Below are 15,341 nucleotides of genomic sequence, written 5' to 3'. Positions count from 1 at the left end.
AAAAAAAAAAAAAAAAAAAAAAAAATGGGATGCCGGAAGCCCAATCGAGTGACTGGGTTCCAAAACTCTAATATGGAGCTCTATATCAGCACGCTCGATAGTTTAATATAGCACCCTAAATCAGAGGAAGTATCCCGATAAGAGAGTTATTCCAACCTAACTTGTGGCACCCTATCACACACGTAATAGACTACTTGCACTTACTTACGTGGGGGATCCGGAGTTATAGAGCGAGGGAAAGTGATATTTTTTTTTTTTTTTTTTTTTTTTTTTTTTTTTGTTGGGGGGGGGCCGGGGTTTATAGGGGGGGGGAAAGGTTTTTTTTTTTTTTTTTTTTTTTTTTTTTTTTTTAGTGCTGGAGCCAGCCAGCAATTTTTAATAAGGAATTGGCCATTAGACACGTAAGACGCGCTACTCAAAGTCGCGCGTCTACGCGTGCAGTGTGAACAGGCTCTTGGGCTGTGACCGCCCCTGACTAATGAGTACCATTAACTGTTATGAGCACAGAGGTTTTCGAATTAATCCGCGTGTTTAAGGCACTTTTATTGCCTTTCTCTTTGGGTTAATGCTTAATGCATCGTGAACCGGGTTAATTATTAACAATAGGCGTAGGAGAGAACTTTCAGTTTAGGAGAGAAACTTTCAGTTTTGCAGTCCGTCGGATGGTTGATGAGGTTGCTTTCTAATCTTTCAAAGTTTCAAATGAGCCAGCCTATATCGAACTCGGAGATCTCCACAACTTACCGTAAGTCATGCATGCATGTTTCTTTCTAATTGGCCATTAGAAACTTAAACTTACTTTGAATATAACCATTCTGATATCAGTATTGATCATGTTTTATAATATAATAAAAAAAAAAAAAAATTAAAATCATCTACTGGGATCCCAACCATCAATATCATTATATTATGTTTAAATATTTAACTTTGTTTGTCTAGGTATAGGTGAGTCACTTAGTGTGGTCATCTTCCAAAAGTGCTATGGGGGGCTATTTTGTTGATTTTGGGGTCAATGCCCAAAACAGGACATCTAATGTCCTCATATTGTTAAATTTTCATATTTCAAAAGCCCGGCAGCACCTCGGAACATGACTGCTCTGAGCCTGGCCTACCTCATCTAAAATCAGTGTTTCTTTTTTTTATTAATTTGTTCCTTATAAAGTTCAAGGATATGACCCCTGTTAAAATGATCTTTATTTTTTTTTTGGATTTTTAATTTTAATATTTGAGCATTTTTGAAATTGGTTTAATGTTCATGCTCAAAACAGCAGTATAGATTTTGATACAATTTTTATTATTTGCAAAGATCAAATCAGACAGGGACATCTCTTTGTGCTTTCATTTTGATTCTCATATTGGAAGATTTAAGCATTTATTTTTATTTTATTTTATTTTACAATGTAGGGAATAAATAAGACTGACCACCACTACCACTCTCTTGTTTATTAGAATTTTTAGAAATAATTAAAATTCCATTAATTGGTCATAATGTCATAATTTTTACTTTGATATTTATTAATTGTTGATTTTATTTGATTTGATTTTGATTCAATAAAGTAACATAAGAGAAAAGATAATTGAAAAATAACAGAATAATATTTCATCTTATTTATTTTCATGGCCTGTAAAAGATCAGGGAGGTACCTATAACTGCTAAGGTCTTTATTGTCCCGAAATCGAAGAGAGACAGGATAGGAGAAAGCCAGCCGTTCCGAGAACGAATATCGTCCGTCCAGGATAATCGACCCCGCTAGACTTTTGCTATACAATCATTAGATGGATGATCCTTGGTCACCAGGCAACCATGCAAATACCAACCAAGCGCGATGTTGCTTTGGTGACAAAATCAGAAACAAAACAGAACCAGGGATTTTGTGTTTATCCCATGTGCCATAGGCGCTGTTGTTTGGTAGGTACCTAGAGCAGCGGTTCCCAAACTGGATTGCCAGAGGGCCGAAAACCCCCTGGCAGATTTTTTAAAATGTAAATCACGGGGGGGAAAGTAAAAAAAAAAAACTAGTAAGTATAGCTCCGCTATACTGTAGTAATAGAAAGTAAAAATGTAAAGTTAAAACTCTTTTGGACAAAAGCCTAATGCAGCTATCAGTCTTTCATGTAAAAATTTGCCATCAGCAGAAAACAAATTTGGTGCTGTAAATTGTGGTTAGGCAAGCCACTGGCGCTCGATAAAATTAAGATCTGGAAATATTCAACATCTCAACTCTTCACCATTTTTATTCTGGTAAGTGGGTTCTGAATGGGCAACTGGACCTTCAACCATTTCTGGAAATATTCAACATCTCAACTCTTCACCATTTTTATTCTGGTAAGTGGGTTCTGAATGGGCAACTGGACCTTCAACCATTATAAAAAGTGGCGCCCGAACTACGGACACGAACATTTAAATTTGAGGTGGCCAGTCTATTTATTGTAACACAATACGTTATTTTCATGGAAGGTAAACTTTTCAAATCTCTGACATCACTTTTTTTAGTCCCTCTCCTTCCCTTCGCCACCCCTAACCCTCCCCCTCCCTTTCCCACTACCCTTCAATTCCATCGCCCTAATTTGGGTTTTCCAACTCAATACAGTCAATACGGCCTCTTTCAACTTTCAAAAGTTTCTCCCAATCACCAACAAAGTCTCCCCACAATGAGTTTTTCAGCAGTTATTTTCTCGTCGACTTTTGAAATAACTAAAATTGCTTTTATTTTATTTATTTTTATTTTTCTTCGGGGTGAAATTGAATTTCGCTGTCGGGGATTGAAAAAGTCCCGGGCAATAAATCTTCGGCCCTTTTCGACAGCTTTCTTTCTTAGTAAACAGTTCTGTCTGAGCTTTTAGTCTCACAGGTGTCAAAGACAAAAAGTCAGATGTATTCTTGGTGGTACTTTACAAGTTGAGGTTAAAAAACTGTTACTACTGTTGGCACAATTGGACAATTTGTTATATATATGTACTAAGCTGACTGTTTTAAAAAGGACTTCTTCTGCCTCGGTGGTGTAGTGGTCAAGGCGCTCGCCTGGTAAACAGGAGGGCGTGGGTTCAATCCCAGCCGAGGTATGGAATTTTATCCTCAACATAATTTGAGAATTTGACCACAATAGCTGGAGTAAAGGGACTTATCAGTCCTATGCGAGCAGTATAAATAAGCACTATTATTATTATCAATAATAGTAGTAGCCTACTGCTGGAGTAAAGGGACTTTTCAGTCCTATGCGAGCAGTATAAATAAGCACTATTATTGTTCTAAGTTCTTTGTTACCCTTTCCCGTACCCTTTAAGAGCCCGATAAAAACCGTCCTTTCGGTGGATTTCATCGGGCTCTCAATGAGCTTTAGAGTAATTGCCTTTGGGCTGACTAATCTTTGCTATATCTAATGCTTAATGCATCGTGAACCGGGTTAATTATTAACAATAGGCGTAGGAGAGAACTTTCAGTTTAGGAGAGAAACTTTCAGTTTTGTAGTCCGTCGGATGGTTGATGAGGTTGCTTTCTAATCTTTCAAAGTTTCAAATGTATCACTGAAGCAACTTTTGGTACCTGGATTGGTAACTATCTGAGCAATTACGTGCTGTTGGCTTTCTTTTCTCGACCCCACTTAGACAGGGCTAGGAAAGCACACTCCGAGGCTTATACTCGTATTTATGAACAAGAATGATCGTTCTTAGATCAGTCTCAAGTCAAAATTGACCAATCAAATGCCTTGCTGAGACTATGCTTAGCACGAACTTAAGAGCCAGCATTTCGTTCATAAATATGGGTGTTAGAATCGTTCTTAGATCAGTCTCAAGTCAAAATTGACCAATCAAATGCCTTGCTGAGACTATGCTTAGCACGAACTTAAGAGCCAGCATTTTGTTCATAAATATGGGTGTTAGATGTAGGGGCAAACAGCCCTAAAGGTTGATTGAAACTTCTACGAATCTTCACACTTGATCTCACTCACACGAATTTCGTAAAAGTCCCTTCATTTCAACGTAATAAATACTAACCAGAGATTGATTCTGGGTGTCTTTTTTTCAAGAGGTTTGATAGAGGGAACTGTAACTGCTAAGGTCTTATCGTCTCGAAATCCAAGAGAGAAAGAAGACAGGATAGGAGAAAGCCAGCCGTTCCGAGAACGAACATTATCCGTTCATTATAAATTTCACCCCGGACCCCGGGCGGGAATCGAACCCGGGGCCTAGCGCTTACGAGGCAGACGCTCTACCAACCAAGCTAACTATTAGGCTGGGTATGTCTTTGGCATGCTGGTTAACTTAACCAGCAGCGAGTGATGTTGACGTTATGTTTAGTGTGATCATTATTATCTCGTTTGCTATGCATGTACTCAAGATGATCAGAATCAATAGATCAATTTGATCGGAGTACCTGAAGAACCTCATATACAGGGTATCCCACAACCAAATTAGAACACCTGGTATAGTTTGGCAGGATGCGGATCAACAGAAAGGAAAAAGATTTTAAAAGGTTTGATAGAGAGATTTGTAACAGCCAAGGTTTTATCGTCCCGTAATCGAAGAGATAAGATGGATTAGGATAGGAGAAAGGCAGCCGTTCCGAGAACGAACCTTATCTGTTTAGGATAAAATCCGCCCTAAGCGGGGATCGAACCTGCGACGTAGCTTTTACAAGGTAAATGCGCTACCCTCCAAACTAACTTCTTCTTCTTCTTCTTCTTCTTCTTCTTCTTCTTCTTCTTCTTCTTCTTCTTCTTCTTCTTCTTCTTATCTACCTATACTTATAGGTACCTGGAAGATATTAGATGATATTGTTTTGGTTGTAATTTCATATATAAATTACATATAAGTAGAATAGAATAGGAATAATTATTATTTATGATTTAAGATTATAACTACCAGGAGTAAAAGCAAATGTAATAAAAAAGAGGAAAAAACCATCTCCTCAGAAGGTATTCTTTACCTTAGGAGGTGTTTATTTTAAGTTCAAAAATTATAAAAATAAATGGAATAATATTCAATTCAATTCAATTCCTTCTTCTTCTTCTTCTTCTTCTTCTTCTTCTTCTTCTTCTTCTTCTTCTTCTTCTTCTTCTTCTTCTTTTTTTCCTTCTTCTTCTTCTTCTTCTTCTTCTCCTTCTCCTTCTCCTTCTCCTTCTTCTTCTTCTTCTTCTTCTTCTACACGACGCTCTTCCGATCTAATATCAGCACAGAAAGGAAGAGAAGAGAAAGGAGAGAATGAGTAAAAACAAGCTGGGTCCGTCCCTCCGGGTGGTGGTGGTGGTGTTCTTCTCCTTCTTCTTCTTCTTCTTCTTCTTCTTCTTCTTCTTCTTCTTCTTCTTCTTCTTCTTCTTCTTCTTCTTTTTTTCCTTCTTCTTCTTCTTCTTCTTCTTCTCCTTCTCCTTCTCCTTCTCCTTCTTCTTCTTCTTCTTCTTCTTCTTCTTCTTCTTCTTCTTCTTCTTCTTCTTTTTGTTAGTCTTTTTCCACTCAGGTGGGGTCGACATGTCGTGTCTGAGTTGTCCAAGCTGCTCGGTTCTAACTATGCCTAACTATAAAGTTGTTTCAGTCTGACTTGAGAGCGGGAATTTTTACTCTTTTGTCCGTAAAATGAGGTGTAACCATTCTTCAAATAAGGTGACTCGGATCTTGTCATCCCCATTCTTTTCCATCCTGTACGGTTTTTCACGTTTTCTCTGCCAGTGTCTCCTTCAACATCAACCTCAATATCAATTTCACACATGTTACCATTATCTCTGGCTTCCATTCTTCTTCTATTCATCTCTCCTTGACAATTCTTTGTTTTGGTCCAACGCAGAACTTCTCGCTTTTCGAGATGGGTTCAGTTCTTCACAGATAATCTACTCGTTAACAATACCCCGGGAGTTGATTTCAATATGCAATTTGTTGTTGTTGTTGTTGTTCAACAAGAGATAGGAGGAGAGCTTAAGAGATGTCGCAGTTATTTTTACAGCTGCATCTACTGCATCTTGGTACTTGCATTTACTATGATGTGTGGTAGGGATGGCTTTTGTGTACCTATTGCCAAGAGTTCATTTCAACATGCAATTTATTTTGTTTTTGTTGAAATAGAGATTCAGTTGGTGCATTTATTTTGGGACCATTTTTATTATTTAACGATGTATTTTACAGATAGAGACCATTTTTAATTTTTTCGAGTTGAATTTTGTAGGTGTTCATTGCAGCCATTGCAGGTTTTGGTGATATTAGGGATTGCTCTAGAGTTCTCCTCTCACGAGATGGGTTTTATCGCTATTCTTTCAATTCGTAATGGTCTTCTGGAATGAATATGTTCTTATGCACACCACTACCTATTTACTTTAATTCTAATGTTTGTTTTTTGATCTGTTTCAGGTAAGAATGGTCATTAGACCTACAGGGTTGGATACGAATTGTGAATACCCTCATGTCCTTCATATCTAGATCCACGATGGAATTTTTACACCTACAATAAGCGTGAGTCTAACATTTAAGTCTGAGTATAAAGCAGTTTTCTCTGAATTTTGGGAAAAGGTAAGTTTCAAGTACTCGTATGTTCAATTTCATATTGCTCTAGCAACTGCTATTCTCCTCGGCAGTTAAATTCAAGAAAGCTTTCGCCGGATTTGACAGAAGTTGTCTACCGTATTGAAAGTACAAAACTGAAATGAAAATGTTGGATCTGATACAAAACATTTTACGAAAACAAAATCCTAAAACCTAAACTCTCACAAGAAATCAAGAAAATGCCAAATCCCTCTTTCTTTCCCCCCCTATAAACAGATTGCTTATCCCATATTCTCGTCATAAAGCTCGGACTAAAAGCTTTCCAATGGGAAATCCCTTCTGGAAGATCTCCCTCTTTGAAACTTGAAAAAAAAAAAATCCCTTTCTCCCTCTTTTTTCTTCTATTTCCTCCTTCTCCCCTTTCCCTCGGTTTTCTTCCCTGTGTTCTTTTTTATCCCTCGTCTTCGCTTTTCTTTATCCTTCTCCTCTTTCTTCTTCTCTCTTCTTTCTTTTCACGATTTCGCCCCCTTTTTTGATGTGTTGCTCTCTCCCTCTCTTTTTCTTTTGTCCCTTTTTCTCTACATCTCGTTTAGGCCCACCCTCATTGTTGGAGAGAAAAAAGGAAAGAGTAGGGACGAGAGAGAAAAAGTTTTTTCGATTGCACATATTTCAACGGGTTACTTTCTGGTGTTCTCGTGTTGACTCTAAACGGGAAGTATTGTGTCTCTTCTCGCCCATCTGATGAGAGGCATACTACGGGATGGGCTTGCTACGACACAGACCACAGTTGCAGTTGTTGTTTCATTGCTACGAAATGAAAACGGCGGTGGATCACTCATCTTAAAAAAAGGGAGAGACTTTTCCCAGGCCTTTGATAAAACCCAGGCTACTCAGCAGTACCTACCTACCCAGGGAGGTAGTACCTACCCAACTATACCTACCTATCTAGAGTTGAAAGTTTTCCACGTTTCCCTTCAGTTGAAATTACAACAGGGGGAAAAATAATTACCATAAATCTTGCCTAAGTATTCCACAATAAGCAATGAGGGAGGTTTTGTTTACAAGGGAAGAAAATATTTTCATTTCGGTTTTTCATTTATTTTTTCTTCTTTTTTACGAAGTAAGTGCTTATTTCAAGGTAAGAGCGAAAGAGAGAAAGGAGGAGAGGGTGAGAGAGGTGGAGGGAGAGAGAGAGCAAGAGAAAGGCGTAAGGAGGAAGAGAGAGAAATAGGAAGGAGAGGGAGGGGGAGGGCGTTAGAGAGAGGGGATGGAGAGAGAGCTTTGAATTTGTAAGCAATGTCTTATGGAAGGTTTTAATAATGTTGGGTTTTGAAAAAATTACCCCTTGTTTAACAATACCGCAGAGGGAACCGTACCTGCTAAGGTCTTACTGTCCCAAAAGCGGAGAGAGAAGGAAGACAGGATAGGAGAAATCCAGCCGTTCCGAGAACGAACCTTATCTGTTTAGGATAAATTCTGCCTCCGGCGGGAATCGAACCCGCGAGCTAACTAGGCTGGTGTGTAGCAAACATTACATAAAAGAAATTTTCTGAACATCACTTTTCCAGAATTTCCTTCCCACCTTCTTCTCTTCCCATACTGAGAATTTTGGGTTTAAATAATTCATAAATGATATGTAAATTGATAATTTGATACATGTTTCACGGTGTTGGAAGTAGGAGTTATGGGGTTTAAAACCTTTTGATCGCCTGCTTTTATACTATAAAAAAATATTTTTTCCTTTCCATTTACTTTCTCTCGAATGGGTATTATTTGGCCCTCTTTTCCTCGGTCCTTGTTCCATAAGTCCACAAGTTCCACAACATCCTTGTTCAATATCCTAATCACAAAAAAATTTCATTTATAAAACATGCCGATATTGGAAATCCCATAACATGGGCGTTATTGGACGATATTACAAATAAAGGAATTTTATATTTATGAAAAAGAAAAAAAAGAGGAAAAAATGGATTTTGATCGCTAAAGCGTATAGTATAGACTATGGAGAGAGAAGAGAAGCCATTGAACTCTGGAGTACAGCTTCGGATGTTGTTGAGGATAAATGATAGGAGAAAAGAGAGAGAGAGAGAGAGAGGAAGAAAGGGATAGAGAAAGAGAGAGAGGGATAGAGAAAGAGAGAGAGAGGGATAGAGAGACCCTGGCTGGATAAAAGGGAAAGTTTGTTCTATGTAGCGCTATCAGTGGAGAGAGAGAGAGAGAGAGAGAGAGATAGAGACAGAAAGAGAAGGAAGAGAGGAGTGTTTGTGTCCATTCTTCTCCTTCTTCTTGCTGGGACTTTATACCTGTGAACCAATCAGACTCACGGACAGACTGTCGGATTTCATTAAGGGGGCTGGACCCTATCCAGGGGAGGGGCCCTGAGGGGGGTCCAAACAGTGATGTTCGTGGATGCTAGAAATTTTCGGAGTCCGGCCCACAGTAAGGGATCAGAAGGAAAGCCTGAAGGGGGTGGGCAGGCTCTCTTACCCCCCATAAATACGGCCCTGGCCTTGAATGTAGGTATGATAGATGAAGAGGCAATAATGAGGGGGGTTGATATCTTATCGTTAACCTAGACCTTCTTGAGTGCATTTAGATTCTTGGCAATCGCAATCTAGACTGTAAAATAAACAGTGAGTGCAAATATTGATCAAGTACAATGTACATTGTAAATATTAAGGTACCAAACCTGATGGGTAGGTACTTTGTACAGTAGGTATTTACAAAAGCGGTCAAACTTTCTTGACTTGGCGGGGCGGAGCGCTACCGCGCTCCTTAATAAATACGAACGGAGTCAACGGAGAACGCTTGGGCCTAAGTCTCCGAGAATGTTCAGAGAGAAGCCTGGCTAAATTTATCCCTTCATTCGTTTTTCATTGATTTATTTCAATTTCATTCATTCAGACTGTGTTATAGGTCCCTTCATTCATTTTTCATTGATTTATTTCCATTTCATTTAAATGAACAATGTGTTATAGGAACAATAAACATTATTATTATTCTTATTATTCAGACTGAAACCACATTGACTCATGATTGACCGTTCCCAATTTGACCTTTGTTCCCAGACGCCAATCTCAAGAGCATCCCGGACGCGCTCATCCGCCTCTCCAAGTCCCGCGGCTCCACTGACAACACCACCGTTCTGCTCGTGTTTCTCCGACCCCCGCACCTCATCCCCGCCAAATCCATCCTTCCGCGCCTCACCATGGAGTCGCCAGTCGCCGGCCAGGCGCGCTACAACGGCGCGGCCTACCACGGGCCCCCGGGCCTGCGGGACGAAGACTTTGGCCCGGAGACGGATGTCGACGCGGACCCCGCCGAGCTCAAGATGCTGAAGGAGGAGCGGAATTCCAGCCAGAAGGGCGCCGTGGCGGCTTCGAGTGAGTACCCATTTTTTTTTTTGGTGGGGGGGGTTGTGGCGTGTCGAATTCTCACTTTTTCACAATTTCCTTCCCACTTTCTATTCCGATACCCTTTTTTTTTTTTTTTTTTTTTTTTTTTTTTTTTTGTGGGGTTTGTGGCGTGTCGAAAGTGAGAACTTTTTCACAATTTCCTTCCCACTTTTTATTCCCATACTAAAGAAAGGGAAATTAAGAGGGAGAAAGGTGAAAAAGAGAGTAAGAAAGGAGAAGGAAGAGAGAAAGAGAACGATGAAATTTGGCAAGATTTTCATTTCAAGTTAAACTTAAGTTTATCTTTAGATTTCATACATACGACGGTAAGAATTTTTTGGTTTGTGGCCACGCAGCTTGCCGACTGTTCATATATTAATTAAGGTCTCACTTTTCCAAAATTTCCTTCCCACCTTCTTCTCTTCCCATACTGAGAATTTTGGCTTTAAATAATTCATAAATGATATGTAAATTGATAATTTGATACATGTTTCACGGTGTTGGAAGTAGGAGGTATGGGGTTTTAAACCTTTTGATCGCCTGCTTTTCTACTATGAATAATTTTTTGGGTATTATTTGGCCCTCTTTTCCTCGGTCCTTGTTCTATAAGTCCACAAGTTCCACAACATCCTTGTTCAATATCCTAAGCACAAAATTTCATTTATAAAACATGCCGATTGGAAATCCCATAACATGGGCGTTATTGGACGATATTACAAATAAAGGAATTTTATATTTATGAAAAAGGAAAAAAAAAAGAGGAAAAAAATGGATTTTGATCGCTAAAGCGTATTGTAGAGTATGGAGAGAGAAGAGAAGCCATTGAACTCTAGAGTACAGCTTCGGATTGAAAGTTTTTTTTTTTACGATTTCTTTTATGTGGCAGGATTCTCCTGAAGGAGCTCTTCCACCCAACAAATTTTCGGAGTCCGGCCCACAGTAAGGGATCAGAATGAAAGCTTGAAGGGGGTGGGCAGGCTCTCTTGCCCCCTTCTAAATACGGCCCTGGCCTTGAATGTAGGTATGATAGACGAAGAGGCAATATTGGGGGGGGGTTGATATCTTATCGCTAACCTAGACCTTCTTGAGTGCATTTAGATTCTTGGCAATCGCAATCTAGGCTGTAAAATAAACAGTGAGTGCAAATATTGATCAAGTACAATGTACGTTTTGATCAAGTACAATGTACGTTGTAAATATTAAGGTACCAAACGTGATGGGTAGGAACTTGGTACAGTAGGTATTAACAAAAAAAAATACGAACGGAGTCAACGGAGAACGCTTCGGCCTAGTCTCCGAGAATGTTCAGAGAGAAGCCTGGCTAAATTTATCCCTTCATTCGTTTTTCATTGATTTATTTCCATTTCATTCATTCAGACTGTGTTATAGGAACAATAAACATTATTATTATTCAGACTCTCTGAGTCATTCAGACAGTTCTGTATCATTCATTCAGACAGTTCAATATCAATTACTCACTCTCTAATAGTTTCGTCACCGTCCACCGTCCCGGCGCGGCGTCTGGACTAAACTGTCTCCATACGAAACGTTTCAACACATACCTAATCGTATACACATACGATATGTCTCATACATACTTACATATCAGACTGTCTGAGTCATTCAGACAGTTCTGTATCATTCATTCAGACAGTTCAATATCAATTACTCACTCTCTAATAGTTTCGTCACCTTCTCGGCGCGGCGTCTGGACTAAACTGTCTCCATACGAAACGTCTCAACACATACCTAATCGTATAACACATACGATATGTCTCATACTCGTACATACTTACATGCCTAGTCTTACAACTCGTACATTAAAATATCGTGCATAAGAAAGTCGTACATTGAAAAAAATTCACTGTGCAATATAGAAATATAGCATTCAAATATACAGGGTTGTTCAATAAAGGGTACGCCGAAAATTGAACCATCCGTTCGTTCTGCGGAGCATTTTTTTATGGGGTCAGCTTTGCGGAAAAAAAACGCTTCTCTTCGTAGTAACAGACCCCTTATTTTTTGCCCCTAAAAATGTTGAAAAAATGCCTATCCTCGTTCAAAAATTTGCCCCTTAAAAAAATATTAGAAAAAGCTCTAGTTATTATCCCCCCCCCCCAAAAAAAACCGTTGATAAAACTTGTAGTCATGGTTTTTGCACCTAAAAAATATGTTCAAAAACGTTTAGCTATTTCCCCCCCTGAAAAACGTCGAGAAAACGTCTAGTGAAAATTTCTGCATTCTTTTTTCTAGTCACCCCGTATATATCTCTCCTCTTTAATCTCTTTTCTTCATTTTTATCGACTCTTTCTCTCTCTTGTCATTTATAAATCTCATATGACTCAGTTTAAATTTAAACTTCAAACAATTAACAAGTGAAGTGCGTTTTTGAAGTGTGTTTTTCTTTCGAGTTGAAGTGCACATACCGTTTTGTGTTTTCTTTTACGTTTAACATTTAAACGTGTGTTCCTTTTCCTGCTTCTGTCTTCATTTGCTTCCCATTCAAAGGTAGTGGAAGCTTTTATATCGACAAACTGTTAGGATAATGGGACAACTTGTTCTACGCTCACAGTCTAAATAAAGCACTACTTACACAGTTACACCTTTAAAATGTTACACCTTTTAAAGTTACACCTTTAAAATGTATAGGTAGATATAAGATTAATTTTTTTTCGTCAAAAGTGATGTATTTAATTTTCGTCAAAAATTTGGATTTCACAATATTGACGAGATTCTAAAATAGATGACGAGATTCTGTGTTTGTTTTTCTGATGCAATAATTATTTTCCTTTCAAGTAATATCTTCAGATTTCTGTCCCTATGGTCAGAATACAAAAACAAAGAAACGAACTAACAAGTTGGAAGTTTTACTCCAAGACCGGCCGTCAGACCTCTACAGTCTCCAAAAGTTCACAACTTTGAGAGAAAGCTTAGTGCCATGAGCACAAGTTTTCAACTTTCAAGTTCTCCTTCTTCCTTTTTAATTATGCTTTTTAATACGTCGTTTCTGTCCCTATGGTCAGAATACAAAAACAAAGAAACGAACTAACAAGTTGGAAGTTTTACTCCAAGACCGGCCGTCAGACCTCTACCGTCTCAACTTTGAGAGAAAGCTTAGTGCCATGAGCACAAGTTTTCATCTTCAATTTCTCCTTCTTCCTTTTTAATTATGCTTTTTAATACGACTGTTGAGATATCCGCGTTTATTTCTTCATTTAACGAGTTCGCTGAGGTGTGCTTGATTTGATGAGTGTGTTCGGGTATTGAAAGTTCCCTCTGAACTTTTATGAAAGAGAAGAAAAAGGGAACAAACCCCCTCGATTTGAGACATCATTATTACTATTCTGCATAATCAAATGCTATGATTACTCTGAGCTCTGCAGTTGGAAGTATGGATGTACCCTGATGGATAATTTGCAGAGCACGGTTCCTTATTCAAAGTACTTTGGAAATGTGTATCCTGTTGCAGAGCACTTTATAGGAAAAAGCTCCAGTTTGAAAGTTCCGGATAACTTGTTACTATTGATTTTATCTAGGTTGTTGTTATCAGCTTGTAATTTCCTGGTTTGAACTTCCGTCGAAAGTTCAATTTGTTGGCATTTAAACCTGTAGAGTTACTTACTCATAACTTTGATTTCACCTATTGGGCTTATTACCATGTACCTGTGTCATGCTAAGGCACAGACAACTCGGGCATACTATGACACAGACAGCACGTCTCAGGTTTCAATGCCACACGAAAGACACGCCCGGTACACTTCACAGACAGTCCTACTCACTAGGCGCTGCCGCTGGTTTAAGGTGTTTCATTTAAATTTGAACAGAACAACTACACAATAATTTTATTGAACGAGCTAATAATAACAATTTAACAATAACATCGGTCCTCAATTTGGTATAATTCTCGTAAAAAAAATAATAATAATAATAAAAAAAATGGAGTGAATCGATCAACTTTGGTGATACTCGCCTAGTAAACAGGAGGACGCGGGTTCAATCCCAGCCTGGGCATGGGATTTTCTTCATCTTCCTTTTCTTCGCGTTTTCCCGTCTGAACAAGACGGGGCCGTTTTTCGTCAGCCTCTCAATCAGCATAAGGGGGGTTGCTTTGGGCTGACATTTGGTTTTGAGCATGGGACTTTATACTCATTTATTTGAAAATTTGATCACAATATAGAACTTTAGATTACTTTAGAGTCCAAGGGTTAGAGTCTAAAACGGGAATCGAACCCGCGGCCTAGCGCTTAAAAAGCAGACTCGTTACCAACCAAGCTAACTAGGCTGATGAAAAAAAAAAAAGGAAGGAAGTAATGAAAGAAGGAAGGAAGACAGGATAGGAGAAAGATAGCCTTGATAAGTTACTGGCCAATTTAAAGTTGTTTTCTTTTGATATTATGCTGAGGCGCTGAGCACGTCAGATAATTATTTTCTTCGTAGGTACATACCTATACATACAAAAGATGAGTGTTTCACAGCCGTTTTTATTTAGTGCTTTTGTACCAATGGAACAACTGCTACAATAGTGCCGTACTGCCGTAGCATGCCCTTCCTATAGGATAAGGAAAGTAAAAAGTACCTACTCTTTAGGTCCACTCCAACGAGGGCGTAAATAAAATATTTGAATTGAACTGACTTGTTCTTTTAAGACTTTTCATTGAGAGAACTGTAACATAACAACACAGCTTTTATGGTATCGAAATCGAACAGAGAAGGGAGCCTCCCTAGGAGAAAGCCAGCCGTTCCGAGAACGAACTCTATCGGTTAAAATTACTCGAAATAAAAGGTAGGTCAAACATTGATTTCTTTCATTGGTCGGACAAAAGCTATAGAGGTACGTACGTAGTTGAAGTAGACAGGTAAAGTTAGCGTACTTGCAAAAAGTAATTAGTACTTAAGTACACGTAATTACTCAAGTATAGAAATACCTAGGTACCTAAAGGTAATTAGTGAGAGTACCTACTACCCACTTGGGGTATTCAGTTGTTTCATTTGGTAGGTACATACCTACTAACTTTCACTCTAGATACAATCATAGAAAACTTAACTATTTTAGAACATTAAAATACTCATAATAAAATCATCATCATTGGTTAACAGCCATTAGGCTGGTTTGCTGCAGTACGCCATGTTTCCCTGTCTTCTGCCTTCCTCTTGAGATCGTAGTAGGTTGTGACGTTCATATCCTCCATTATTTGTTTGATGTAGTCTAGTGGTGGTCTTCCTCTTGTGTTTTTGCCTTCAATCATGCCTTCGATAACTCTTGCTGGTAACTCCCCATGTCTTAGTTAAAAGTTGAACGTCACCGTGTACCGCTTTCGATTCCCGCCCAGGGCAAACTTCATCACAAACAAAATACGGTTCGTATTCTCGGAACCAGGGCCGTATTCTCGAGCTCCATTTTTCTCCTTTACTGTACGTCAGACGTCCGCAAAATTGGGGTGTGAGGGGGCCCGGCCACCCTCCCAGCTTCATGTTTCT

The 15,341-nt window shown here is 38.9% G+C and overlaps 1 protein-coding gene across 1 annotated transcript; it reads left to right on the top strand.

Moving 5' to 3' along the window:
• Positions 1-702: 702 nt before the first annotated feature.
• LOC103519409 lies at positions 703-9,851 on the top strand (the record flags this gene model as incomplete). The annotated part of the gene is made up of 2 exons (XM_008484494.1): positions 703-745; positions 9,537-9,851. Coding segments are annotated over exons 1-2 (358 nt in total), but the record flags the coding sequence as incomplete, so codon positions are not given.
• Positions 9,852-15,341: the final 5,490 nt, after the last annotated feature.

Source organism: Diaphorina citri, unplaced genomic scaffold, assembly GCF_000475195.1.
Source record: "Diaphorina citri unplaced genomic scaffold, Diaci psyllid genome assembly version 1.1 scaffold2714, whole genome shotgun sequence".
NCBI classification, from domain to species: Eukaryota; Metazoa; Arthropoda; class Insecta; order Hemiptera; family Psyllidae; genus Diaphorina; species Diaphorina citri.
This window is presented reverse-complemented; position numbering and strand designations above follow the sequence as displayed.